This window comes from Channa argus, chromosome 6 (assembly GCF_033026475.1).
Source record: "Channa argus isolate prfri chromosome 6, Channa argus male v1.0, whole genome shotgun sequence".
Lineage (NCBI taxonomy): Eukaryota > Metazoa > Chordata > Actinopteri > Anabantiformes > Channidae > Channa > Channa argus.
In genome coordinates this window covers 23,870,189-23,896,938 of record NC_090202.1, presented here as the reverse complement: position 1 = coordinate 23,896,938, position 26,750 = coordinate 23,870,189, and the positions used below count along the sequence as shown (strand labels likewise).

The window sequence follows — 26,750 nt, the reverse complement described above, 5'->3', positions numbered from 1 at the left end:
CTTTGTATGCATTAGTACGTTTTTCAAGCTTGAATGAGTCTGTATCACTCATTTTGTGCATTAATGAAGCTTTATGTTCCTCCCAACCAATCAAATCATTCACATGAAAAACAAAACTCGTAAATGATGATTTAAGGCCTTTTGCCAAACCCCCTGCTCAGTATTCAGCTTTTTGACAAATCAATAGGCAAATATAACACACTGAGGGGTTTAGAAAATCTTCCCCAACAACTGTTTGCCTGACTAAAGGGTAGCTGTGCTGTAGCCCTGCCTCTTCATTTCATTGCATATGTGCATCAAACGTGCAGCCGATTTAACAACTTGCACTCTTCAAAACCACAGTTTATACTCTGGCATTTTGCAGGCTATAAAAGCCGAGAAGACGAGGGTGGTGTGATATTTTACAATATGAACAGAGAAGCAACTGAAGATAGGAACAACCATGAGTAGCATTAGATTGAGACACTAAAATGTTTGCAATATGTAGATCAGTGTGTTCAAAGCAGGAGTTCAAAGTCATGTCACACAGAAAAGGGAGACCAGTTTTAGGTTTTGAGAACTAGGCTTCAATTTTGTTATCTAACAGTTTGCGGTTGCCAATTTCACAGTCCTACTGCGTGACCTCTGTTGAAGTTCTCGTCTGCTGTTACAGTATTGTGAAAGGAAGGATGGCAGAGGAACAGACCAACGGGCCCTGTGGCCCTGACTAACGGTAGATCGCACCACAAGACAACAGTGAGCCACAAACAATAGTAGCATTAAAAGCTTCAAAACGCCCAACAAGCTTTACAGAGCCTACATTGTCCCGCTTTGCAAAACCCTGAACCCAATTTTAACTGCTCCTGACCTTTTTTACTTTGAGTGGCCGTTGCATGAGAAACCCCAGTTGGCGACGTCAGTCTCTTATTGTCTGACCCAGAGCAGCAAAACACTGGCAGCAGACAATGGAGGGTCACTGCTGAGGGCGTGTAATAATCATAACAATGACAGTATTCATATTTATAGCTGCAAAGAGACTCCCGACTGCAGAACTTTGAAGTGCTGCAGGAAGAGCTGCTCCCTGCGACGAATAAACAGCACTTCTTCTTACTGGGTGAGTCATGGAGGACGTTTTCATTATTCCCTTCACTGCGTGAGGTATAAACCAGTGAGGCTATAAATGACTACAAGAACTCAAATACAGTGCTGAAACTAATGTAGTGGAACGTCAAGATAACGGGCGTGGAGCTGTGCAAACAATGGTTTCACAGTTTGTTCTAAAAATTGCATTTGTAAGCATCAGAAGCCAGACAGGGATCACTGGGTCATCTTGCATCTGCAGAGCTCTTCCTCTGTGAAACAAGAGACGCACACTAGAAAAACGGGCTCTGTGACAGGTAGAAAAAAAAAAGGCTACATTTTCAAGATAACAAGAGTCAATATTTCATCAAGGCTGATGGCAGAACCTAGGTCGAGGTGTGAGGACGTGCTCCTAGAACAAGACACAGCGAAAGGCCTTGTGTGCATCATTGGACACGAGTGGAAGTTGCTTGATTGTGTGTTATCAGGTCGCCAGGATGAGCAGAAGAAAATCAGTGAAGTATTTCTGAGTCAGAGCAGAGGCTACATGTAGCTGAAACCTTACTGCACGCCGAGCTGCAGGATGTAGGCTGTTTTCAAATGAGCAAAAGGTGAGATGAGCCGAGTGAGGAAATGCTACATCAGTGTATCTCGGTTCCTGTGATTTGTCTTGCGTGAGGTGCAACTTGCACGCGATGTACAAAACCAAAGCCTGTGGTATTTCTTGCTATTCGATCAACAACAACAGCATGATCAGGAATATAAAGGCCTGTGAAAATGAGACACATTCATTTTTGGCGCATCAATAGCCTTCATGCCTTCATGTTGAACGTCTGCAGATTCTTTTTCTTTTTCCCCTTTTTGCACTTTTCAAACATGTTTCAGCTCTTCTTAAAACGATCTAAAACTTGTTTCAAAAACAGACTCCCGCGCTTATTCCCCGTCTTATTAGATGACTGAGCTAAAGAAAATGTCTTGCCCATCACGGACCCTGACGGGAGACCCTCCTATCTGCAGGACACACAGCATTATGATGCTGTAGCTCAGCTACATCTGTATCTAAACTGAACATGGACATCTTTCGATGTATAAAGGGAAATGCAGCAGGGCTGGAGTATGAAACCTTGGGGGTTTTAGTGTGGTTTCAAGATAAGTGGTAAGTAACAGCACTAAACTTCCTCAATATGAAACATCATGGGCAGATATATAGCAAAAGGCTTTATCATACAAGAGTCCTCTTGTCAGCCAACGAGGAGGCTTCAGCCACTGGAGGAACTTTTGGAGCAGGATAATCCATCCTCTAGTATGACTGTTGGTGAATCAGCACCATTACAGTGACTCGGGCGTCTGTAGCATCCTGTTGAGGCCAAACTGTCATGGGCGAGGCTTAGGTTTTTGTCTTGCTCTGCTCGTGTGTGGTTAAGCTATTTTTGGCTTTTATTCAATTCTCTGAAGCTTTAAATTTGGCAGGACAAGGAGAATAACAGGCTCTGCTGTTCCCTTATATTAAACCTCCTTGTCAGGGTACCAAGGAGTCTCTAAGTTCACATAAGTAGAACAAGCACTCATGGACTTTTCTGACCACTTCAGATATTTAAAAAGGGGGGTTAATTATATCTAAATTAGAATATGAACTAATTAGAAATTAGTTCAGCCTAAGGTTCAAATCACTGATTTCAGCTCCATCTAGTGGTTGATAATGAGTCTACTGTCATCTTTCGAAGCCATTGTGGTCAAAGCAAATTAAAAATAACACAGCTGCTAAAGGGGCAGATGTATGGTTTGTGAATGTCTCTGTAAGAGAACAAAAGAAAAAATATCAGTGACTGACCGTGTTTAGTCTACTCTTGATATTGCAAAGGAAACGGACATCAAACGGCAGGGGGAGGCTCAAAAATGGTGTGACCCCACCGAGACCAATATTTCCTGCTTCCCCGACAAGCCAAACAAGAGCTTTCAAACGGCCTCAATCTAGTAGGAATGTTATCTTTGGTGACCTGTAGAGCGGATGTTCAAATCAAAATAAGGTTTCATGGCAACAGGTTGAAATCATTTTAATTAAAAACGTCTTCCCGTTTACAAAGTATTAGTGCGGAGCTTAAATAGTACACTGTAAAAAATAGCCTGTCTCACTGTTACCAAGTGAGCTTAACCGTGTTTTGGTGAACTCTGATATAAGCATTGATCCTCATCATAAACAGTAAGACATGCAGAAAAGGATTTGTCCTGTGCATGTGCAGATTTAGTGTTTTTAACAAATGTAAACATTAATAAGCCTTGTGATTGTGTAGGCTGCAATGGTGCGGGGCTTTAGTGTTCTGAAAACATTTTCTCAGCCTCACGTATCCAGTCACATGGAGATTCTTCCTCAAAGTCTCTGTGAAGAGAGCAAACACAGTACAATACCTCATTTACCTCTGTTTTCACATACAGTAGCTTTAAACTTTAAACCAACACGTCCGACCTTTGCATTTGTACATCGATATTACATAGTACGCTGAAGCTACTGCAAAAGTACTGCAGTGGCCCTTTCCAGGTACACTAGGAATGACTCAAATCATTTCATTTCGTTCTGCCCCACGCTGTACAGATTATCAGCAATATCATGCTAAACACAGTCTGGGCTACTTACGTGTCCTCGTCATCAGAGCGAGGTTGGAGCCGCTCCTCATCCACGGCCACCTCTGGCTCAGGGCCGTCAGCCTCATCACATGGTGGCTGGGAGAGGGGTCCTACTAAAGGGTCATCTCCTGAAAAGTTACACACAACACCACAGGTGTCTATCATTTACTACACTGACCTAATTCTCTCCATGGAAGTACTCGTGTAGGAGATGTAACAGCTCCAATTTCCATTGTTTTGTTTAATTATTATTGAAATAGCATAGGTTCAGATATAATAACGGACCTGCTCTATTTATTAAAAAGGTGCTGAAGGCTCTGCTCAATGGGGCTTTCTCCAACAAACTCAGAAGCCTCTCAGGAGGGTCCCTCTGCCATCGCCTCCTCTGCCTGCTGTCCTCTGACACATCTGGAAAAACAGGGACACAAGTCTCGCGCTGTAATTCTATCTGCAAATTTGACTGTTTTTACTGTTCAGGAAATTCTGCAATGTCTCTTACTGTCAGGAGCAAAACATGTGGGTGTCTGGGTGTTTGATGCCATGCTGTCAGATGAGAGGAGGCTGGCACTGCCCAACACCTGCAGCACAGTGTCCGATGGCTTATCTGCCCACTGCTTTCGATGGCCAGGCTCTTTGGCTTCACAGCGATCCTCAGAAAACTCCATACCTGGGGCGAAGAGTTACATTTTTGTGTTGAAAATGTGTTTAAAGTTTCTGAAATGGATGCCTTCTGTACTTTCTCACTAACAACCACATCCAGATTCATGCCTGGCATCATTGAGAATTCAGGTCACGTTGCTGACGTTGCAGACCACAACTGCAGCAATATATCTCTCTTTGTGACAACACTGTTAACTTGGCTTGTACCTTCGAATGTTGATGTTTGTATTAAAGTCTTCTTTGCCAGAAAATCGGCCACCTTCTTCCCCTCTTCTCTGTTCCACCGACCTGTACGCATCCCCCGTTGCTCCGTCTCCATCTCCTGTACGTAAGTTTTAAAGCAGTGCAATAAATCAAGCCCATAAAATAAGTTCCTCGACACATCTGAACTAACAGCAACTGGTCAAAGGTCAGATTACTCAGTCTCACTACAACTGGGGAAACTCCGTAACTGACAGTGTGTCACTGTGGCAGTTTGGCTGTCATAAAGTCACTTCCGTTTTAAGGTGGCTGTTCGTGGGTGTTCGTACCTGAGAAGGCAGATGTGAACGCAGGAGCCTGGAAACACGGTGAGACGTAATGATGGTGTGCAAAGACGGCCTGTCTTTTGGGTTTGTCTTAAACATCTGCTTGAGCAAATACTGCAGCTCGTAGGGCAGGTGGTGTGGGAGGGGAGGGTACGCACCCCGACACACCTTGAGAATCAGGCTCTTCCAGCTGGACGCCTGGAACTGGAAACAAGAGTGAGGTGCGAGGATTTCCAGGACAAGTAAACAAATATCCGAGCTACAAAAAAAAAATACACAGCAGATCCTTTAACCCAGCTGAAGATATTGGCCTTAATCGTTGTGTAACACTGCTTTGCAGTATCACGCTGTGCAGTAAGACGGCAGAAGTATTTCATACAATGATTTATTTCACCGTATTTGGAGCCAAGAGTCAAACCTATAGCATAAGTAAAGAGAAGTACCGGGTGTCGCAGGGTGCAGAGCTCATACAGAACACAGCCCAGAGACCACACATCGCTGCAGAACACATAAACATAGGAGAGAGTTATTCATTCGCACCGGACGTGTCATGTTCTGGCACAGTCAACGGGACACAAGATGGGTGAACCCACGCATGAGTTACATAATCGCTGCTGGGCTGAGATCACAGAATGTTATTAAAACTCATCATTGTTGTTGCTATGATGACACACTTTACACTTTAATGCACAAATGAGAGGAGTTTTAAAAACGTTGCTTATATCTGTGCAATAACAATGTAATAAATAAAACTAATATATACAGTATTTCTATATTTGCTATACATTTGAGCAAAGTGGTACACTGTGTGCGATGCCTTCAAAACCCAGTCAACCTACATTACATGTATACACAGCAGTCTAGAGTAATGGTATTGGGTGCATTCATGTCTCTGATTAATATGAACTAATTTTATCTACCCACTTGTTTCCTGTTCCTGTGTACCTAGATTATCTAGCCTGTTTGTTGTGCTGCTGTAATGTTAAATGTGCCTCATGTGGATCAATAAAATGTATCCTATCTCATCTTAGTGTAATTATTATGGCCATTAGCTCCAAGGGTGTGTGTGTACATAGTATTTGTAAATAGTAATATACAGACATGCCCTATGCATTGTCCTATATTAATTGTATGTTATATTAGCTTTTAAAATGCCCTCATGTGTTCCTACATATAGGGAGGATAAACCTTTACTTTATGCATTTAACACATTTTGTTTTGATAACCCAATTTTCCCACATGCACATGGTTCATGTGGTTATATGTTCACTTGGTCTTTTTCCATATCAACTTAAACAACCAGGAAGGGAAAGTTACCATCATACCTCTTATTGTTGTATGGTTTGTTGTCCCAGATTTCTGGAGCCACATAATATGGTGTCCCAACATATGTATGAGCATAGGCCTTGGAGCTGCAACACAATTACAAAAAAATAAGTGGTTGTTGAAATGTAACAGCAGCAAATCAAAACAAAGCGTATTCATTTATAAATGGCAAACTATCAACTGCGTCCTTTCGCTTCCTGTACCTGTTCAGAATACATGCTGAACCAAAGTCCCCAAGTTTGATTGTCCCATTATCTGTCAGGAAAATGTTCTGGGTAAGGAAATGAAAAAGAAGTGATGAAATAATATGAAGCAAGAATAAGAACAGTCAACCGTTGCAAAATGAGGCTATTACCCAGAAGTGAAAGATAATGTTGTGATCATATCTTGATCAGCAATTTTATCGTTTTTCATTTCATTTCGCGCTCACACTGATGAGATTCTATCAACATGCAACAAACCAATAAAATATTGATTTCTTCCTTTGATTCAGAGAAACGAGGATCTGATCTTCCTCCTGGGTTCATAGGGCTTTTTCTGTGAATAACTATAAATGACAATACTACTTCTAAGATTAAGTAAATGTAAAGTAAAGTGTATTAAGATAAATTATAAACTTAACACCAGTAAAAAATACTGCACCTTGGATTTCAGATCCCTGTGCAAAATGCGTTTATCATGAATGTGTTTTGCACCTGCACACATCTGAGCAAACCATTTCAAGATCTGGAAATTAAAAAAAAAGAAAAACATTCAACGAATGAAAAAATGCAAAGCTAACTGCATAAAAACAGTGACACACAGAAGTAAGAATAAATGCAAGTGGTTTAGCTTACATCATCAAGACAGAACTGTGCGGCCTTCTGTTGCCGAATCTTTCCGAGCAGGTCTCCTCCACTGCAGTACTCCATAACAATACACAGGAGGTCATCAGCTGTGCAAACACAATCACACTGCCTATTTTGCAATCCAAACAATAATAACAGTACGGCACAGGGGTCCAAAAAAAAAAAAAACATTACATGGATTTTGAAGGGAATTTACTTCAGTGAGTACCTTCAAATGCTTCCCTGAAAGTCACAATATTGGGATGTTTCATTCTGGACAGCAGCACAGCCTCTTTCCTCGTATTCTCCAATTTGGATTGATTCTATAAAAATGCAAATATGAGCATGATTGCATTCTCTATTATGCAAAACAAACAGCCTCCACATTATTATGCAGGCAGCAGTCTGGTAGGTTATCAGCACATTACAAATACCATTTCCATATCCAACCCCAGGCTACAGTCTGGATTCATATAGAGTCAGCAGAGTCAAATACAGTATGATGTAGTCTAAATCCAATATCTATTTCTATGTTTATCTGGATGTTATTTTGCTGTACTGAGGGGAACCTTGTTTGCACATACCTTTGGCAGCTGGATTTCCTTCACCACATACTTCTCCTGGCTCTTTTTGCACCGGACTAACAGAGCCCGACCGAAAGAGCCTTCACCGATGACTTTAATGAGTGAGTATGGACCTACTTCCATGGAGCTTCTCCGTAAACCACAAACAACTACAGAAACTAGCCCGGACGAAAGGAAGCGGTGGGGCAGGTTTAGTCTTCAAAATTCACTTTGAGACTATGCACCAAAATCCATTTACCTGCACTCGTGCTGTTTGTTTGGTCGCCGCTTCCTTATTGTCGTATGACGTGGAGCGACGCACAGACGTACTGCGCGACGTGACCGGTGGATGGCAGTAGCATATAATCTCTAAAACCAACATTATTTTAAAATTTCCTCCTATGGGTCACATCTAATAAAACAATTGTTTTTATCCTATGTATTCTCAAATCACAATTGGTTTACTGTGAAAATGCCGGACACTGTAAGATGTAAGTCGGCCTTTTGGTCGGCCATTTCTACTATTTGTTGAAAGAGTTCTAATTAAAATTAGTAGTCTATTATTTCATTTGGAAATAATAATAATAATGATGTTAACACTACGTGTCTTGTAGAGAAAAATGGTGGTTTCTTCCCCACTTCCAGTGAAAAATTTGATCCAGTCCCGTATATGTTTGATTTGTTTGTTTATTTTTAAGAGCATCATCAGAAAAAAGGTGTCATACTAGGTATTTTAGTCCTTTATAGCCTGTAAAATAGGTTTTATGAAGTGCGCGCTTTCTTCCTTGTAAAACTAGCACAACAGCAGGTTTCAGCGCGTCATCCATCCATTTCCCGTGGGCCTGCTGCTCATCCTGGTCACGTTCAAACCTACGGATCATCCAACCACCAATTTACATGTATTTATAGAAGGACGAAAGCATTACGTAAAAATCCCACTGGGTTAACAAGAGCCCGGATAGCTCAGTCGGTAGAGCATCAGACTTTTAATCTGAGGGTCCAGGGTTCAAGTCCCTGTTCGGGCGAACGTTTTCTTTTGTCTTTTTCTTTTTAACGAAAGAAATTGACGCTTGCGAGCAGAGAGAAACCTACATACATTTAGGCTCGTTCCTCTGATAAATGGAGTTTTTCACTCAGTCACTGACATAAAGTTGGAGGAGACAGGAAACAGAGCAGGTAGGGCTACAGGAAGGACCTACAGGAAGGAGCACGAGCAGTGGAAAACATCTGTCGAAAACTGCCTGTATCATTGCACATTTGGTTTCTCAAGCCTGCAGGACAATATTTAGTCATGACAGAGTCACGTCCAGATGTGCTTTACTTTCATTTCCATTGAGGCCAAGAGTCGGGAAAAAGGCACCAAAAGTAATCTTCATAAAATTTCTACTTTAATCGATCTGTTAATTGAAGTGAAAGTTAATCATACCAGACACCAGAGACATGATTACAAACAAGATATTACATCAAATAAAGCTGGGTGAAAAAAAACAATTCTGGGACACAAAATATTACAAAAATCCAAACTCCCCCCGAAGACGATTTAACCACCACATTCCTACAACTAGAAACTAGTAATTATGGCTCAGTGTTAACGAACTGTTCCATTTGTTGTTTCGTTTGCATTCATATCCACGAGAAAATCCCACTATGATATTAAGCCGTGGACCATTGTGAATTGATAATGTGATACTGACTAAAATGATGCTGACTTCACAACACGGAGTCGCACAACACGCAGCTGCGAATGAAAAACCAGTGGCCCGGTGGGACCTACAAGAAAAATACAGCCAAATGTATGATGTGCATTTGCAAACGGTCAGCACAAGACAAAAAAAAAAAAAAAAAAAAAAAAAGAGAGAACGTATTTCGTACTTAAAGAGATAAAACTTGAAAACCAGCAGCAATGGTCCTTTAATGTTCAGCAGAATTCCCCCAACATCTTGTGCAGCAGAAACCGAGGGCTGCACAGCCAAACAGCTGCGTAGCGGGTTCAAATGTGTAATATCTGCCTCATTACCTCTTGTTTTTTTGCTCTCTGCCAGTGCTCTGGCTGCACCTATTAGCAAATAGTCTTGCACAGGGGAAAAATAAAGGCATTAATGAGGTAAATATTAGGCATCGTGCAACAGTTTGTCAAGAGTTCTTGGATTATGCTGCACAAGCTGTTTGGGGAAATGTGACGGGATCTTCAGCTTCTCTTAAAGCTGTAAAAAGGCATCTCGGTTAACTTGGTTTTTGAGAAGGGCCCTGCACAAATCTCATCCGAGCTTCCTTATGAAGAATTTAATACCAATGTAGGAGCGATGGTGATCTTTACAAGGTCAGCTCATACAGAGGAAGGTCATTGTTACAATCAAATTCTACAATCGAAACCTGAATAAACTGAGAGTTAAGGCATCTATTACGTTTTTCACCTCAGATAGCAGCTTCCCCGTCCATAAAACTGAGCAACACACTGCGTTTGTGGATAAAGTAGTGTCAGGCAGCTTTAGTCTACTTTTCACGTGGCCTCCAAGCTAATGATTAATTACAGGTCATTAAAGATGAGCCCCAGAGGGCCAAGCTGTGCAGAGACACAAAGAGACGGAGAGCGACTTTAGCACAAATTCATAGAATAGAATTCATAGAATTTGTGAAGTGATACCAGTGAGACGAATATCACCATTCCAGACGCTCAGACATTGCTGTAGGTGTTTGTGGTGTCATGAATCCGACAACCCTGCACATCCTGTCAGATCTTTGACCTGCAAGTCTGTTAAGTGCTCACTGTAGTTTGTTCTTGCTCTACCTGCCTCTGTATATTTGCGCTGTTTGAGTTATTGTCTGTATTTGTACATTCACACCTCTACATCATTGTCATTAACCGTTCCAAATCAGTCCTGTGGTATTTTTGTTTCTCGGCACTGATGTTATTAGTCTCCCCTGTTTTAGTTCACGCAGTCTGCCATTTTCTTCATGTTCAGCTTCCCTGTTTTTTTTCCCCACTCCAGTGTTTAGGTTAACTTTCTATTCCTTAGGTTCCACAGGCCTGTATTGTGTTCACTGAGCTTCAACACTTTGCTCCCTTTCCACAGTCTTTGTTTAGTCTGTTGCCTTGTTATAATGTGCCCTTTCTGTCCTCCATGTGCTGAGTGATTTTCTGCCTTGTTTACTGCATTATTGTATTAAATTCCCTTCACAATCATACCTCCTCTCGCTTTCTCTTAATTTGGGTCCTTAAACAAAAACCGTCCCATGTGGTGCTGAGAGCATTTAAACAGAATTCTACCATATCCGTCACTCTTTGTGACGCTTCTCTTCTAATTTGTGCTGTTTTGAAAATGACAGATGACTGACACGAAGCAGCTGTGGGGCAGTAAAGTCTCTGAAAGACATCAACAGTCTCCGGTATAAAGGTGTCTCTGTCCTTGGGTCGGGCCTCCATGTTTGCCTGCTTCATACTCAGACTGAGCCATCTGAGATTTACATGGCTTGTTTATTTATTTATTTATTTATTTTTGCATTAAAGCAGTTTTAAAATCAGAAGTGTGTTCATGTTCTTGTAAGAAAATACTAACGGATGACTGATTGACGCAGCAGGTTGATGACTCAAATGATAAGTCTGGGACTAATAAACGGGGTCAAAGGTCAAAAAAAGCTGAGAGACTGTGTGGAAGTTAGGCACAAATCTCTCTATTTGAATTTCACTTTCATTTTTTTTTTGTGAAATTGTCTTTGGGAAAATGCACGTAGTCTTTCCAATCTTATTTCTAAGAGAAGCATACACATTAAAAGCCATCAAATATGTTTGAATTTTTGTTTTTGGGGGGAAGGTTGTAAATCCCCTGTCTGAGTCTATCAGTGACTCATTTAAAATGCTGAAAGTCATAATATTCAGTGGCTAAATAAAAAAGCAAATGTCTATCTATGACTTACTGTTGGAGTATGCAGTTATTATATCTTATCACCCAGGTGACTCGTTTTATTGTGGGAGGTAAATTAAGATGGCAAGTGCTAAATCCGAAAGAGAAACAATGCATGTTCTGAGTCATTCCGTCAGTGTAATGATCCAACTCGTGGGGGAAAGAGTAAAAATGTGGCCGGGCCCCTGAAAGTTGTTCAATTCAAACACAATTAACAGATGAAGTGAAACAAAGTGGCAATTCAGGCCAATTATGGGCCAAATTACGATGGACGTCACAGAAGCAAAGCTGCAGTCTATTGCGATCACCAAGCTGCGTAGAAGGCGGTGAAGGTCATTTTGTTGGACGAGCCAAAGTTTATCTGAACTTTAAGGTCCAGCTGAGCATCATAAACAAAAGTTTTATCACCGTCCTTCAGCTCAGAGCATATGTTGATCCCCCAGATAATTATCCTGCATATTGTCACCTTGTCCTCCTTTTTTACTTCATTATCTTCAGAGCTGTTTATTGGTTTCTCCTTCACAGGCTTTGGGGATGGATCAGAGCAGCTTTTCGCCTCCTTTATTCACACTGACAGCTACCGTTTACTAATACAAAGGAAACCTGACGGATTCATCATTTACTGACAAATATGTCAGTGGGTGATAGATTTTAGCAGTTCATAAATACATCTAATAAAAGTGGAAAAAGACATAACAATATGATTATACAATGTTTCGGCCAAGCGCTTCTATCCCTCCTGGAATATATCAAAGTGTATATAAAATATAATATAATCTGAGTATTTGAAATGTGATGAGGTGACGTGTATTATGTACAAAAAACTTTATCTTAGAAAATCAACAAAATTCTTAGCAAAGCTTTAATCACAGTCCAAAGACAAAAATTTGACAGTGTATGAATGGATTTACAACAGTCCCAGGGATTTCACACAAGTCCATGAATGACGTCCCACGTCAGCTTCTTTCATCCTCCCAATCTGAGAAGCACCTTAAAGCTGCATTTATTGAAATGAGAAACTCAGAGGAAGGAGGACGTGAGAACAAGTAGACAGGAACCCACGGCTGTAACGTCACAGTATTATCATTATTCCATGTTTTCAGGAGCTCGAGTGCAACGTTCACGCGTGCAGAACATGTGGTAAAGTCCTAAAAAGTCTGTCGTAAAATCCTGTCGCGGAGTGTTATGAGAACAACGGAGGAAAACATCACAGAAAGACAAATTTACCAGAGGAAATTACCTCACAATCTCAGGGTACCGCCAGTTATTTTAAAGGCGTTTGCTCCCCACTCTTCAGCCCTTCAGCTTCTTTAGCTTTTTGATTTTCAGCCTTTTTCACCAGTCTAACGCTCACATTGTGTGCTTGTCATTTAGTGCTGCGGGTAGTAAACAGCTGCCTGTTTGCAGAAATAGTGAAAATGTTCTGTTATTGTCACCATGAATAATCTTTTTTGACACATGTAAAAAAAACTAATGGTGATGTAAGATGTCATCAGCTGTCTCAGTTTGATCCCTAAAACCACTTGGCCCAAACCATGAGAAAACTACAGTAAAGATTGGTGTGTGGTTAGTTCTCAAACAGGAGCTGAAGTAGTGTTTGGATAAACCCTGGTGACCAGAGAGCTGTTTATGACCTTTGACAAAGAAGAGCTGGGCTCGTACGACCTTTGGCTCTGCAGCAGGTGATTGGGTCTAACATCTGTTTAAAACATAATGGGAACGTGGGTTTAAAAACAATTTCAAAAAGCAGAGTGGGAATCCAGTGCTCCCATGTTTTTAGTGGAAGATCGAAGAATCTGCGTGTTTCTCCCGGCAGTTGTTTGCGCCGCAGAGGTGGATCACACTGAAAGAACCTCAGTGTTGTGAACAGGTTTTTAGAGAGGAGTTCGCACAATGCAGTTCTCGGATCTTCTCTGCTCATAATCCACATTACAGCAAGTTTTCCGAAGGGTCCCCAAACATTTGCTCTGGTCTTGGTTTTCAGTCAGGTTCAGTCTCTATAGGGGCTTATGTTTCCCAATAATATAAAAGGACCATTGATGGACTCTACTCGGTATTTAATGGAAAATGTGCCATTTCTTCAAACTTTGAGAGGATCCCAATGTTATGTGTTGTTTGTTTGAGGAATAGTTTTAGTTCTCTGGAAATTTGCAGGTTAGTACTTATAGTCTTGAGGAAGTATAAAGTTGCTGTAGCCAAGTCTCACCCATGCAGGCTTGGAACTAATCATGCTGCCAGCAGCATAAAAGGCAATGCCAGGCTGCAGCGTACCGTTTTTCACTGATGCCACTTGCACATCTATGGGAGAAAACCAAAGCATGTTCACTCCTGCTCCTTCCCTCCCATCCCTCAGTGCCACTTTTAAATAACTTGGTGGAGAAGTTGGAATGAAGCGAAGGAAACGTGGAGTGGAGGGTCGTGTGGGATTTGAACGTTTATTAGTTCTTCATCATGAAAGCCGTCATCTGGTATTGATTGAGCGGCTCGGGCAAACGGCACCAGGTTTATTTTATTAGTGATGTCAGAGAAGGCAAAGAGAAAACTTGATAATCACGTAGCGTTTAAGGCCCTGCACATCCAGCTGTTTTTAATCTTTCAGTCTCAGGACTGTGAGTGTGTACAACGCACAAGCGGATGCTGTTCTTGAGCAGGGACAAGTTAAAACTTTGTCACTGGCATTTTTAACAGGGTGGAAATAAAACGGCTGAATTACTGTACACATGCTTTCAGGGTACTGGTGTTGTCCCAGAGGTAGATTTTACTGCTCTGAGACAAAGTTGTTGTTCTCATTTTAATTTATTAGCTACAACCAGATACAACTAATCCTGTGCAATTCACACTGTGCATTCACAGTATATGTTATTCTAAACTTTATTCTTCTGATTTCCGTGTTCCGTACGTTTTGTGGCACTTAACTACTTCGGCCTACTTTCAGCTGGAGGCACCGTTCAAACTTTTCCGTTCAGCTTCTTAATATCGAATATACTTTTCTGCAATTATGGTCCCATTCAAATGAATGGAGAGACTCTTCAGCTTTTGTCCTATTTCAGCTTTGAGTAGTTGGGCAATAGTAAGGCCTGCATTCAAACTTTCAGCTATCAGCCTTGTATTCTGCTTTTTAATGATCTTTTACGGTTTTTGAATAATCGCACTTTTAGTTTGAGGTACTTTTTGGTGATTTTTTTAACTTCTCCATTAGTGTGTATTGCAGAATGTTGGCCCTGCTAGAGCGGGTGACATCACTTACACTTTCTCTTCTTTTCTTGGGTCAACTTTCATCTTTCCTCAACAAATTATACATTAAAACGTAGGTATTTTTGTGTTCTTTCAGGGCGTATACCTCTCATAGTAACAGGACTTACAGTTCTTTCAGTATTTGGCCAGAAGAGGAGAGAGTGCAGTCCAAAACTCCCATAGGACCCCATTATAACGGAGATTCAGAAATTGATATACTTTGATATTCTTTATGTGAGAGGGTTCCAGGATTTTCTGAGCAGACCCAGACGAAGGCTGTTGGGAATTCGCTGTTTGTAATTTCTTCACATGAACTACATCACCACGTTCTGTGAAGTTTTTAAATGTTGTTAATAGCACTCCAGTTTCTGCCGTTTCTGCTCTTAAACTTTTTGTTTCTTAGTTTTTCTCGTCTGCTCTCTCAGTTTTTACAGACAAATTATGCAATAAAACGGCCGACAAAATGGTCAGCTTTCAGAAGATGTGCTTCTCATTTCGATGAGTGCCTCCCGATTCCCCCATCGTGAGAGGGGTCCAGGATTTTCTGAGCAGTCCCAGATGAAGTCTGTTTGTAATTCGTGACCGTGACTTCATTTTTTTGGAATTTCGTCACGTTAAGTATATGACTGTGTTAGGTGAAGCCTTCTGCCACTCCGGCTGAAGACGTTTGTCAGATATAATCTGTAGTTTTATATTTATCGCACTGTTTCTGAGGCAAAGTTTTTTGTGACACGTGTCTGCGTATAAACAAATGTGTATCTCACCCATCTCCCCTGTCTCTCTCGCTCATCTCCATGGAAACAGTATCAAACACGCACAAGAGAGTCTCACTCTTACATGTGATTTACTCTATGCACCTTGCACCCTCTACACCTTTGTGGCTTTATTTTTTTAACAGTTCTATAATAAGTTTCAGCTATTTCAGCAAAAACAGTTCAGCTTTTTTCAGCATTGGTTGGAAAATCCTTTCGGTATCTGAAGCAGTCGCTGTGGATTTTTTTTTCTTTTCTAGATTCACATGGTTTCCTACTATGACGCGGGGAAACGTGTGCTGTGAAAAAGATCAGTGTAATCCTGTGCTGTAATCAGGAATCAATCCAGGTACCAACTGTTCACATTTCCAACAAACTGCTAGTTTAAAAAACCCAGCTGACCAAAGCCTCCTCATGTCAGTGAACTAGCAAACTTTGATTTATTTTCGGTTTTTCCCTGGGTTTCCGAGTTAGTGCCTTTGATGGTCTTCGTTGATGCTGTTTGTCTAGTTTCCCATCTACCTTCCCCGTCCATAGAAGCACTGCAATTGTCAGATCTCTTGTGAAAAGAAATATACGGCCAATTGTCTGCTCCTGTCAGTAGGACAGGGACAAGTGAAGCACTCAATAAAATTGACTGACTTCAAAGATTTTGGCTTAACCACTCAAATGTTGGGGCATATTGACTCTTCCTGTGCATAAATCTACATGTGTATATACAGTACTTTGTTATTATTTACTCTACTGTATGTCACACAACTAAATCTCCGATGATGATGATGTGTAGGATTTACAGGTTTTGACACTATTACCACTATTTTTCTATACAGGTGTGGTATGGTTGCAGTCTTGCTATCCTGCAGCAATATCAATTATGCAATAACTTTATGGAGATTAGTGTTATTGTAGCAAAAATCCCTTTTTAAGCAGAGTTGCTCTTAAGGGCAGTAATTATCTAGCTACCGCACTGTTGGGGAAAAAATTAATTAGAGGGAATGAATTGATGTGGAAGGATCTATCTGGCTGCCAAGGTTGAACTCTCTAAAGGTGCTGTATTATTAGGGCTTTATGCCTTAATAATTCAGACTCCAACAATATTAAAAAAAAAATAAAGACTTTTTACATTTTGGGTGTTTTCTGATGATGTCATACTGTAAATTCACTTGTTTTTTCTCGTTCTCATGGCATTTTACTTAAAGGTTAAAAGAAAATTAACGAGGATATATTTAAAGAAGAGTAGTTTTTGGATTCAGCCTGAGACATGTGGCTAACTTGTGTGTACTAACCCAACTTCAACTGAGCTTTCAAGATCAACCTATAACTCAGGAGAGCTGATCTAGCTGTTGATCATGCTGGTCTTTGCAAATCATACATTTTACAAAATTCCCCATTCAATATTTGTAATTTCTAAACCAATAATACATTAAGTGGGTTTGAAAGTTGCTCCTAGAGCATCAGATCTACTAAATTACAAAAGCCATATTTCCTTTTTTCTATCGATATTTATTCAGGCAGATGATTTTGGTAATACTCTCATAGGTTTTTACACATCTGTTGAGATATAACGAGCAAGAGAATAAATCAACATGTGGTTGTCAGAGCATTAAAAAAATATGACTAAGAGTGCTCACGGCTAAAGGCAGCTCTGATTAATCTAAATTCACATCATGCTTAACAGTTGTGATATCCCCTTACTCAGCAGCTGATGAAAGCAGCTGTACTTCCTAGTTACCACACATTTTGCATGTTTTAAGACAATCAGCTGCCTTCGCATAACAAGAATTCCGATTGCATGGTGCACTCTGTCGGTTTGGAGTTCAGGCGCTGATTTAAAAGAAGGGAACGCTCCAACTTGACCCCAATGTGTCAGCTTTGGCTGATGAGGCATCTGGTTGACACTATGCAACAATCGTTGGCGATATCAATCAACAGAGTAGATCAGAGAGAGGGTGCAGAATGCAGAGGAGCCATTACACTAGAGTGAGAGAGTGAGAGTGAGAGAGAGAGAGAGAGAGAGCTCTCAAGTGAAGACGGAGAGGAGAAGGGGGGGTTCCATTGTGAGCAAATGTGCATGCTAATGAGAACCAAATGCACGGAGAAGAACTGAGCTTATGTTGTACACTTGGGCTTGGAAGAATTTCTAGAGTGTTGTTTGTTGTCTCTCCTTTGATTAACAGAGGAAAAAAATTTGCAGAAGCTGAAAAGCTGGGAGCAGCTCACACATGCAGCTGCGGTAACTGCTATGGAAAAGGTTATGAAGGCGGATTAAGGAACTTTGAGATAACCCTTGACATTAAGCCGATGGATGCATCGCTGGTCAGTGTTGTGTCCCAGGGTATAGGATTGCATGTGGGTGCATTGTCTGGAAGCTTGAATGCTGCGTAACCTGATCAAAAGGCCAATAGTCTGAGTGGAGGTCACAGGATTTACCTAATCAATAACAGGGAAAAGGTAAATTCACAGCACTGCCCTGTCCTCATCCTCCTCATCCCTGAAAAAAAAAAGTAGTGTAGTGTCACATGTAGTGAACACTACCAAGATCAGGAGGTCATGGGAAAAGCTTTAAAGGAATGTGAGTGTTCCACTTACCACGGGATGTTTTCAGACTGAAATAACACTTGAAATCAGCCATTTCAATAAACATTTATTTACAAAATGAAAATAATGACAAATGATAATTTGAAGAGTGAATACAAAACATGTGCTAATATGATAAAATACATTATCATACATAGTGTATATTTCATGAATGTGTTAAATAAACTATGCTTAGGCTTTTGGAATCTGAAGAGTCTGAGTTGAAGAAGCAGGCAGCCAGTGCCGGATTGCTTTGCATTATAGGGATTATTGCATTTCAGTTTGTGTTTTAAGGCAAAGACGAGACAAAGAGGAGACATAAAACACTTCACGTAACAATGAAGCAATATTACTATTCTCTTCATCACAGGACACGCTATCACATAAACATCAATGAGCGAGGGAGAAGACCACAGAAAAGGGGAGAATACTCTTTTTGTTAAAGAAATCCTTTTACAAATAGAATTGGTCCATACTTGTTTCATTTAGGAACAGCTTTCAGGAGAACTAGTGTTCAAAGCCGTGTGTGTGTGTGTGTGTGTGTGTGTGTGTGTGTGTGTGTGTGTTTGTGTGTGCGCGCGCTGCATTATGAAACAGTCCCTGCAGTTGTCAGACCAGTCATGTCTCATGATGTGCAGAGCACCATAATGACTTGGCGGCTTTGGTGCCTGATGGGCTGGATTAGTGAGTCCAGAGTCAGAGTCCGCTCCCTTTTGTCGTACTGCCTGAGGTCTCTGCCTGTCCCCGTCCCACCTGTGCTCTCTTCAGTACGGGTACTGCTTCTGCTTCTTCCCTGCGAAACACGACAGCCAGGTGCACAGGAGCATAGCAGCCGCCGCCCCCGCCCCTGTGCAGTAATACGCCCAGCCGATCTGGCAGGAACCTGCAGAGGAAAGTACAGGATTGAAGAGGGTCTTTTTAGTTTTCACGCTTTATTATTTCTGACAGCATGATATCTCCACAAAATTGAATCAGTTTCAATAAAATGAGAACAAATAAACCTCGGGCCAAGAAGCAATGGATCTGATTTTGGTTTAACCAGAAGTTTCGTGTCTTACACTTTGCCTTCACAGAGCCTTTCTATCAGAAGGAGAAGAGACGTAAACACAAGTCTAAAATGATCAAAGCTGCGGTTTTCACCCTGGATATTACGGTTTTAAAATGTAACATCGATACTGTTATTGTTGGTGAAGACTATCAGTCCAACCAGAAGAAGACGAGAGGAAAAACTTGTCTTAGGCTGAATTGTAAAGTGTTTCAAAAGAAAGAGAAACAAGTCCAGGGGTCACACAAACTCTGACACTGGTGTACAATGACACATTACGAAGGAAAGGAACAGTTGGGTGCAAAGTTTGCGTTCCCTAATTTTCAAATGACAAGAAGAGCAAAACAAAGATTTTTGTTTATTCTTTCACCTTCAGAAGAAAAAAAAAATAGTCATAAAATGTCAATTTAAAAAAGTAAATTTAAACAATTTTTATAAATTCAAACTAACGGTAATTTCTGATTAATGATCATTTCCTCAGCTCCATGCAAAGCAATGCATGAAAAAAGCAAAGATGTTTTACTCTTTGCGCCATTTTGAAAAACGTTTGCACCAAACTGTGAGTGGGTTCATTTGAAAATAACTTTTTGTCTGTACTACATCATAAACGCTCTTAACACTACACCTCTTATCCTATGTCATGACGTGTTAGTGTTAAGAGAAAAAAAATGTTGTGAACTGTTTAACCCTTTTTGTTTTTGGGGGGGCACTAAAGTTCCCTTTCTCTTGTGAAAAAGAACCAATGTTGAAACAAGGGCAGCGAACATAGTTTAACTTCATTTGCAAACTGCTTCTGTGGCATGTGGCAATTGCACGCTCACAAATCAGACAGTTGGGAAGCACATCAGCGGCAAAAGATGCTGAAACTGAACCAAGAGCTGAAAGCAAAGACTAATTAAAACAAGGTGTCTGTTAAAGATGCATCTTGTCTTATCCTTAGATTAAACTGTGAACATTATTATGCAAAGATGGCCTCCACATTTGTTAGAAGATGTGATGCCCGTCCACACTTCTCATTATGTCCGGTCATTACGAGCCAGGTGGGGGAATGAGGAGACGTCTCATGAACAAATCATATCAGATTCTTCTCACTGTTGAAACCTTGACTCAACAGATGAAAGAATATAAAATACGAGTCAAATTTCCTCTCTGCGTCGCAGTCACGCACTGCTTTCATAACGTGGCTGTTGCTTTTACAATAACAAGATGTGATAATGTTAATTTAAAAAGCACTAACTTTCTTTTTTTTTTCTGGGGACTGTAGTTTTCATGCTGAGCACACCTGCAGTGAATGCGTCCAACGTGCAGCATTACATTTTGAAGTACTGCTTGCTCTCTCTTCGTGATTAATGAACATGTCTGTGACTGAGAGGTTCAAAGCCATTGTGCTGGTGAATGCATCATTTGTGTGTAATCAACCGTTCTCGCAGGAGAACATCACAGTCCTGTCAGGAAACTGAAATAACTATGATGCAGTGATATGCCAGCAGCATTGAACAGCACCTTGATACCAAGACGCTTGTTAACTGCAATTTATATGTGCAAAGAGCCTGTTTTTCCAAAAAGGAAATCACAAAATTTAAACTCGATATCCAGCGTACCTGAAACACATCCTCTCTCTGCACTGTTTATTTGGCCTCAAGCACTTTCTCACTTCCCCATGTTGCTGCTCTTCGCCAGCCTACCTTCAAATGCCCCGCGACCTTTCCTCCTTCACCTGTCACCGGACTCCCCAACATCCACCCGCTCACCTGTTTCCATTTCAAACCCGTGCTGCTCACGCCGTGGTCTCCTGTTAACTTCCCGTTTGCCTGGAAGCCTCGGTGGTCTTTGTCTTCATTAAAGCCACACCACTGAAACCTGGCTGCCTGTCTGTTTACCCTCCTCTCTGTTTGTGTCCTACTCTCCGACTGTGACACATAATTACCCGCTGATAACCAGGTCTCACTGTACATTTCAGCGTTTAAGGTGATATGCTTGGGATTCTTAATCAATCATGATTATATCTGTCTTAATTTAAAAACTGCTAGAACAGTAACATTTATCTACCCACACAGTGGCAGCTGTTTTCTGTATGAAGCCATTGTGCAGTGTTGGCTGCAGTTCTAAAAATTCTGGCCGTTTTTGTTCTTTATTAAGAAAATGTACAATGTTCATGGATATTAAACATTTATCAACCCATATTTCTTGACTTTATTATAGCAGAACAAGAACAGAATAATGTTGTTTTTGCCTTGTTGGCAATCGTTTCAAAGGATGTGGATGTTGGTTTTTTCAGTGAATTTGTTCACCCATGTGTCCAGACTAATAAACATAAGAACTAGATTGTCGTGAAATGTGACCTGACATTTATTGTCTAGAGCTCTGTGGTGCGAGGGTCAGTTGAAAGCTCTGATTCAGGGAGAATAAAAAAAAAATTGAATTTCCTGGCTGTGGATATTGCGGTTCACAATGAATGCATCCAATGTTTTGGTGACCCCCCCCCCCCGCCCCCACTGACCTTCCCAACAGAGCCCACATCAGGGCAAACATTTCATTTGTGCTTGGCAAACATCAAAATCTAATGGGCAAATTGCAACAGCCTTCACTGCAGGGTTGTTTAAGTTTACACTTCACAGAAGCAAGCTCACAGTTCAGTTCCCACACAAAGAAATTGTGCACATACAGACTTTTCACAGTCCCCCCCCCCCCCCCCCCCCCCCCAAAAAAAAATTAACTAGTTCACTTCATTTTTGGACATCACACCAGAGAAAACTTCATTTTCATGAGCTTCTCTAATTGATCTGGACCATTTGGCTCTTAATGCTTCAGAAACCGAACTACCCTGCACTCTATACGCTCCCTGAATGCCTCACAGAGAGGAAGGGTGAGGGAGGGTTGACAGCTTCGTGCCTGCGTGAGCTGCAAAACAACCCATTCAGTTCACATTTCACCACAATAAATTAGAGTGTAATGAAGGGTGCATTCACAGACAGCAGCACCAATTCACTGACTGCATTCTTGCTTCTAAAAAAGATTCTTGTGCCAACACAATGTTACTTTTGAATAAAATACAAACTTCTGATCCTGAGCATGTCCTCTCTTCCATCCAATGGAAGCCACACCCTACAGTGGACACTTACATAACATATGGGACTTAACTACTCACTCAACCACACCTTTTCACTCAGCAGTTCATTTAAACCAGTTTTATGAACCCGGCGAATCTAAATGTGCTTGGAATAGAGTAGGAAAAAAAAAACTTCTTCCAAAGATGAAAAGTGGCAGAAACTCCAGCACGGTGGATATTGATGTAAATTAAAAGAGAGAGCAAATCTAAGTGCACCCGGTGTCACCTGATTATCCAATTTATGGGATCAACTTTATCAAAATTTTACCTGTGACATTTAATTAAAATATTCCACTCGCAGCAAATTGATTTCACCATGCTCTGATGTTTGGTAATAATGTTAATTTAAGTCATCAAAAATCCTCCTAATTAAATTAAAAAAAAAAAAAAAAAACCAAACCCAATTTGATTAGCATCAAATAAAAGGGCAGCAGTAGCAGCAGCAGCAGTTTGAAAAGCTCCTCCACCTGCCTGCTGACTGATACAGTAGCATATTACTGTGGGTGAGATAGTCCTGATAATGCCAGCTGAATACAGAGCACAAATTGAGCTCCTGCTTATTCTCAGCACATATTTATAGCTATAAAACACTTCACAAATTGACAGCAACAGGAGGTTCTGTTGACTTTTTTATCATACACTTTAAACACCAAGGGATTGTGTCTCTTTTGCTATATGACAGTAGCAGAGACTTGTGTCTGCTTGGAGTCTGCAGAAGGCAGAATGTCAAGGGACAGATAAAAGAAAGAAAAAAAAAAAGCCTATTCTAAGTTTCCAACTTTTTGATAGGTTTATCTGTTGGGGGACCAGACCACTGAGCAGCACAAGACAAATTCATGCAGCCGAGGCTGAAGCATGGATGTGAATGTAGGTGCGTTTGAGCAGGACGTAGATGTGTGTCCACGTTGGATCTTCCAGGTAAGACGTCTTACCTAGTATAAACTGGTCTGAGCTGTTATTGCAGGTCTGCTGTACTTCCTCACTGTCCCATCCCAGTGGATAGAGCGCACAGCCTGAACCTATGAGCAGACCTGGGAACAAAAGAAGTAGAGACAGTCAGTAAAACAGGAAGTGCAGAAACATGAAGAATCACTAGGGATTCAAAACAATGACACCGTACATGGCTGAAGGCTGACAAGAGCTCTTTTTTTTTTTTTTCGAGGGGAAAACTGCACCAAGGACACATTATTACCATCAAGGTTTTCACTCAACCCCATGGCGAAGGTCTGCTTTGTTTTCTTGTGAGACCTTGCCTCTGTGGATTTTCATCATTTAAGAATCTTTTTATTAACAAGGAAGAAAAAAGGCAAAGCAGTGTGTGTGTGTGTGTGTGTGTGTCTTTGTTGCACTCGGATATCCAGCATAGTAAAACAAATTCAAATTCAGGTTTTGTTTAGATTCTCTCTGGCTCTCAGCTTTAGGTTTTAATTAAAATGACCGAAAAGACAATGAGATGCTGCCTTCTCATTGAGTGACGTGTGCCACCTCAACTTTTTCCACCTTATCAACCGTTTCCAGCTGATACTGATGGAGAAGCAGCATTGACCTGTTCCAGGAATTTTTTATTTTTTTTTGCCCTGAGCAAACTTTACATCAATTTGAAAAATGACACGGGCGGTGACTTCAACACTCCCGTTGCATTTCCACAGCAACGAAACAAAGCACTGCTCTGCCAGCAGCTCATGAAACCACTGCAAATGAACAATGAACATATGCAAATAGCTTGGCAATTTCTCACAGAGGCAACAGTGGAAAAAAACAAAAAAAACAAGCATTTTTTTGGGTACGCAATAATTACTGTAAAACTCCAAACTACCGGAAAATCCTTGAGGGACTCCTTTATGTCAGTGATTAAAGAGACTTATGACTGTGCTTAAAACTGCGCACGGAGACAAGAGCAAAATCTAGTCAAGGCCATTACATTAAGGATTAATATCCTCAATATTTGCCTGCAGCCAGGTCTTCACAAGTGAGTCCCTGGATGCCAAGGCCTGTCTCTTGAAATTACCCTGTGGGGGCCCCTAGTAGGTGGCTCTGCCATCACATTAGCTTAATCCCCTCCGATGTGTCTGCTTTGCTATCAGTTTTAGGATGTGAGGATGGCAGGAGAGGCGAGGAAGGCAAGAAAGCCCTGCCTTCCAACCTGATTACCGCTGCCATCCAGGACTTACATCTAGGCCAGATAACAAGCGAGAATTAATCCACATGCAAATGCGGATGGGCTAGACAAACTGGCTAACATCTGAGGTGGAGCAGGAAAAGTGAAAAAGACATCTGTGTTTTCCCCAGCCGAATGCCAAGAGGACGGTGAATGTCATCGGCCTGGCTCCGGGAGAAAACAGGCTGGCTGATTATGGCACCTGTGGTAGAAAATCAATTCAGCGAAAACTCCGGCATGTTGATGAGAGTGAAGGGATAATAAAAACGGTCGGACCAAGTCTGTGTCATTACAGCTCAGGATCAGAGGGGATCCAGGGATTTTCATATGTAACAACTCAGCCGTGTCGCCTTCACACCATTAAGGGAACTTCAGAGGACTTTTGGCTTCAGACCTGAAATGACTATTGTTAGCGGAGCTGTGCAGCAAAATAACACAGGAGCATTTGATACAAATCCCCGTACAAGCTGCCATGGTGGAGCCCTGCTGAACACACAAAGCAACTATTCCAACAGGTACAAAAATGCATTTAGGAGCAAGTGAGCATACGCACACAGTCATTAAAACATTTTTCCGTTATATAATGTTATCAAATGTGTTTTGATTCAAATTTGTAACAGTGAAGCCTGCAAAGCATAGCAGCAGGATAATGTATTCATGATTAATATTTAACAAAATCAGAAATTCTCTTTCAAGTGTTGTGTAATGCAGAGAGATACAGCAGCATGTAATCAAAATGAATTTCCTATCAGCCATGGGGAAAGAGGGGGGGGGGTGGGTGGTTGGGGAGAGGGCAAAATGTGGTTTTGTTTCCCGTAGACAATGTTTTTTATTCAGCAAATTGCAATATTCCCATTTGAAAAATCAAGAGTAATGGGGATTCTCAATCATGGATTAACACATTTGTTCAAGTGATGGAAACTAGGAGGAGCTGCTGCTCTGTAGCAGGCGCCTCTGAGAGAAGAATGGGCAAAGCAAAACAAGCAGTGCATAGTTTCCACATCAGGTCAGAGGATGAAGATGGGGGCGATGATGACGGTTCACGCTGGAAATTGCTCAAAGGCCAAAGGCAGGAGGGAAATTAGTGCCACAACAAAGACAGGAGGCCTGTTCCATTGTGATGGCAGCCAACAAACTGCTTTCTGTTGGTTGTGCGGATAAACTCAGTGAGCCTGCCACACTGCAGGGGCTGAAACCAATGGGAGCACTCACATGTTCCCACATGATACTGAAAAACACGAATCGCTGTGGGAGCAGTGAACAAAAACCTAAACCCAGCACCAAGGTGTAATTCAATTCCATACGTGCCCCTACATTTCTCCTATGGCTTCCATTTATTGGATATATATGTATTTATTTATTTCAGCCAGGATAGTTAATTCCATCAAATCCCATCCTCCACACTCATTATATAGGTTACTGAGAAGCAGAGGTGAGGGAGGCTGGTGCCTGGGATGTAGGAGAAAGATTACAGAGACTTGAAAAAAAAAAAAAAACAACCCTTCTTTCAAGTAAGGTTCAACAGCCAAGCTCCTGGAAAGAAGTGTGGAGAGGAAACTATACCTCAGGCTCTGATTCTGCATGCAAGCTGGTGCAGACAGATACTTCCTGTCCTTCTGATTTCCTAAGCTGACACTGACGCACCCCGATCTGGGGCTTCGTGTTATTAGCAAGTGACCTCTTAGTAAAGCCTCCCGACCTCCCATTACAGACATTTTGCATTATGTAACATGTGTGTTTAATATATAAATTATTTCTGGAGTTGAGTCTGGTGTCTCCCTGCTTTAGGAAAAACCGAGCAAGCACACGCGCTTTAATCGCAAGCAGTTCACCACATGCTAGACATCATGAAAAGCAACAGTGTGATGATCCCCCCTCAGGAGAAAAAACAGTTAGCAGAGCAAAATTTACCTTTAAGGCATTTAAAAAAAAAATGGTTATGTTCATCCTGATACAAAATACATTTCAAATCTGTAAAAATACAGCGAATGCAATCGCCTCAGCTCTTCCTGCCTTCCCAGAGCCACAGAAATGTTTTCTTGTCTGTCTGACAGCACCATCAGCTTTGACAGGGGGGCTCATTTCAGCAGATGGCCATCTCGTGAAGAAATTATTGCAGGACTGCACTAAGCTGCCATTAGGATAGTTGGTGGAAGTCAGCAGAGGAAAGCCTGTTATAGCCAGACCAAGCAAATACATGACATGGATCACACCAGATCGCGCATCATAAATGTGAGAAACCTGCCACCAGCATCCACAGAGTGTCTGTCAGAACCGCTAGTTTCCTTTCAGGTTAAGCCTAAAGATCCCCGAAAAGACGTTTCCTCAGCTTTGTGGGGGATCAGGAGAGCTGCTCTATCAACACAGGCCTGGGAGGTTTGTTTGTTTA

The 26,750-nt window shown here is 41.3% G+C and overlaps 2 protein-coding genes and 1 non-coding gene across 4 annotated transcripts in view; 1 reads left to right on the top strand and 2 right to left on the bottom strand.

Annotated features, from left to right (window-relative positions):
- Positions 1 to 3,097: 3,097 nt before the first annotated feature.
- On the bottom strand, positions 3,098 to 7,894 carry nek3 (NIMA related kinase 3). Its single transcript, XM_067507890.1, has 13 exons — positions 7,606 to 7,894; positions 7,251 to 7,344; positions 7,031 to 7,128; positions 6,837 to 6,920; positions 6,398 to 6,465; positions 6,194 to 6,280; positions 5,312 to 5,366; positions 4,872 to 5,072; positions 4,549 to 4,663; positions 4,181 to 4,348; positions 3,967 to 4,089; positions 3,692 to 3,809; positions 3,098 to 3,436 (listed from the first exon to the last, which is right to left on the bottom strand). The coding sequence occupies exons 1-13, from the start codon at positions 7,726 to 7,728 to the stop codon at positions 3,370 to 3,372; spliced, it is 1,401 nt and encodes a 466-aa protein (XP_067363991.1). The 5' UTR covers positions 7,729 to 7,894; the 3' UTR covers positions 3,098 to 3,369.
- Positions 7,895 to 8,536: 642 nt separating this feature from the next.
- Positions 8,537 to 8,609, top strand: trnak-uuu (transfer RNA lysine (anticodon UUU)). Its single transcript has one exon. It is a non-coding gene; the product is annotated as a tRNA-Lys (tRNA).
- A 9,489-nt stretch (positions 8,610 to 18,098) lies between these two features.
- Positions 18,099 to 26,750, bottom strand: part of LOC137129038 (lipoma HMGIC fusion partner-like) — a 41,296-nt gene continuing 32,644 nt past the window's right edge. For both annotated transcript variants that reach the window (XM_067507836.1, XM_067507835.1), the window contains exons 3-4: positions 23,136 to 23,234; positions 18,099 to 18,932 (exon numbers count right to left, since the gene is read on the bottom strand). In XM_067507836.1, coding sequence (XP_067363937.1) covers positions 18,814 to 18,932; positions 23,136 to 23,234 — 218 coding nt within the window. In that variant the 3' untranslated portion in view covers positions 18,099 to 18,813. The remainder of the gene's footprint in view (positions 18,933 to 23,135; positions 23,235 to 26,750) is intronic.

Excerpts from the sequence above, each read along its gene's own strand:
- nek3 (XM_067507890.1), bottom strand. The coding sequence starts at position 7,728 with ATGGAAGTAGGTCCATACTCACTCATTAAAGTCATCGGTGAAGGCTCT. Across the intron at positions 5,073-5,311 it reads TCTGCACCCTGCGACACCCG|TTCCAGGCGTCCAGCTGGAA; the intron begins GTACTTCTCTTT and ends TCTTGTTTCCAG. Across the intron at positions 3,437-3,691 it reads CGCTCTGATGACGAGGACAC|AGACTTTGAGGAAGAATCTC; the intron begins GTAAGTAGCCCA and ends CTCTCTTCACAG.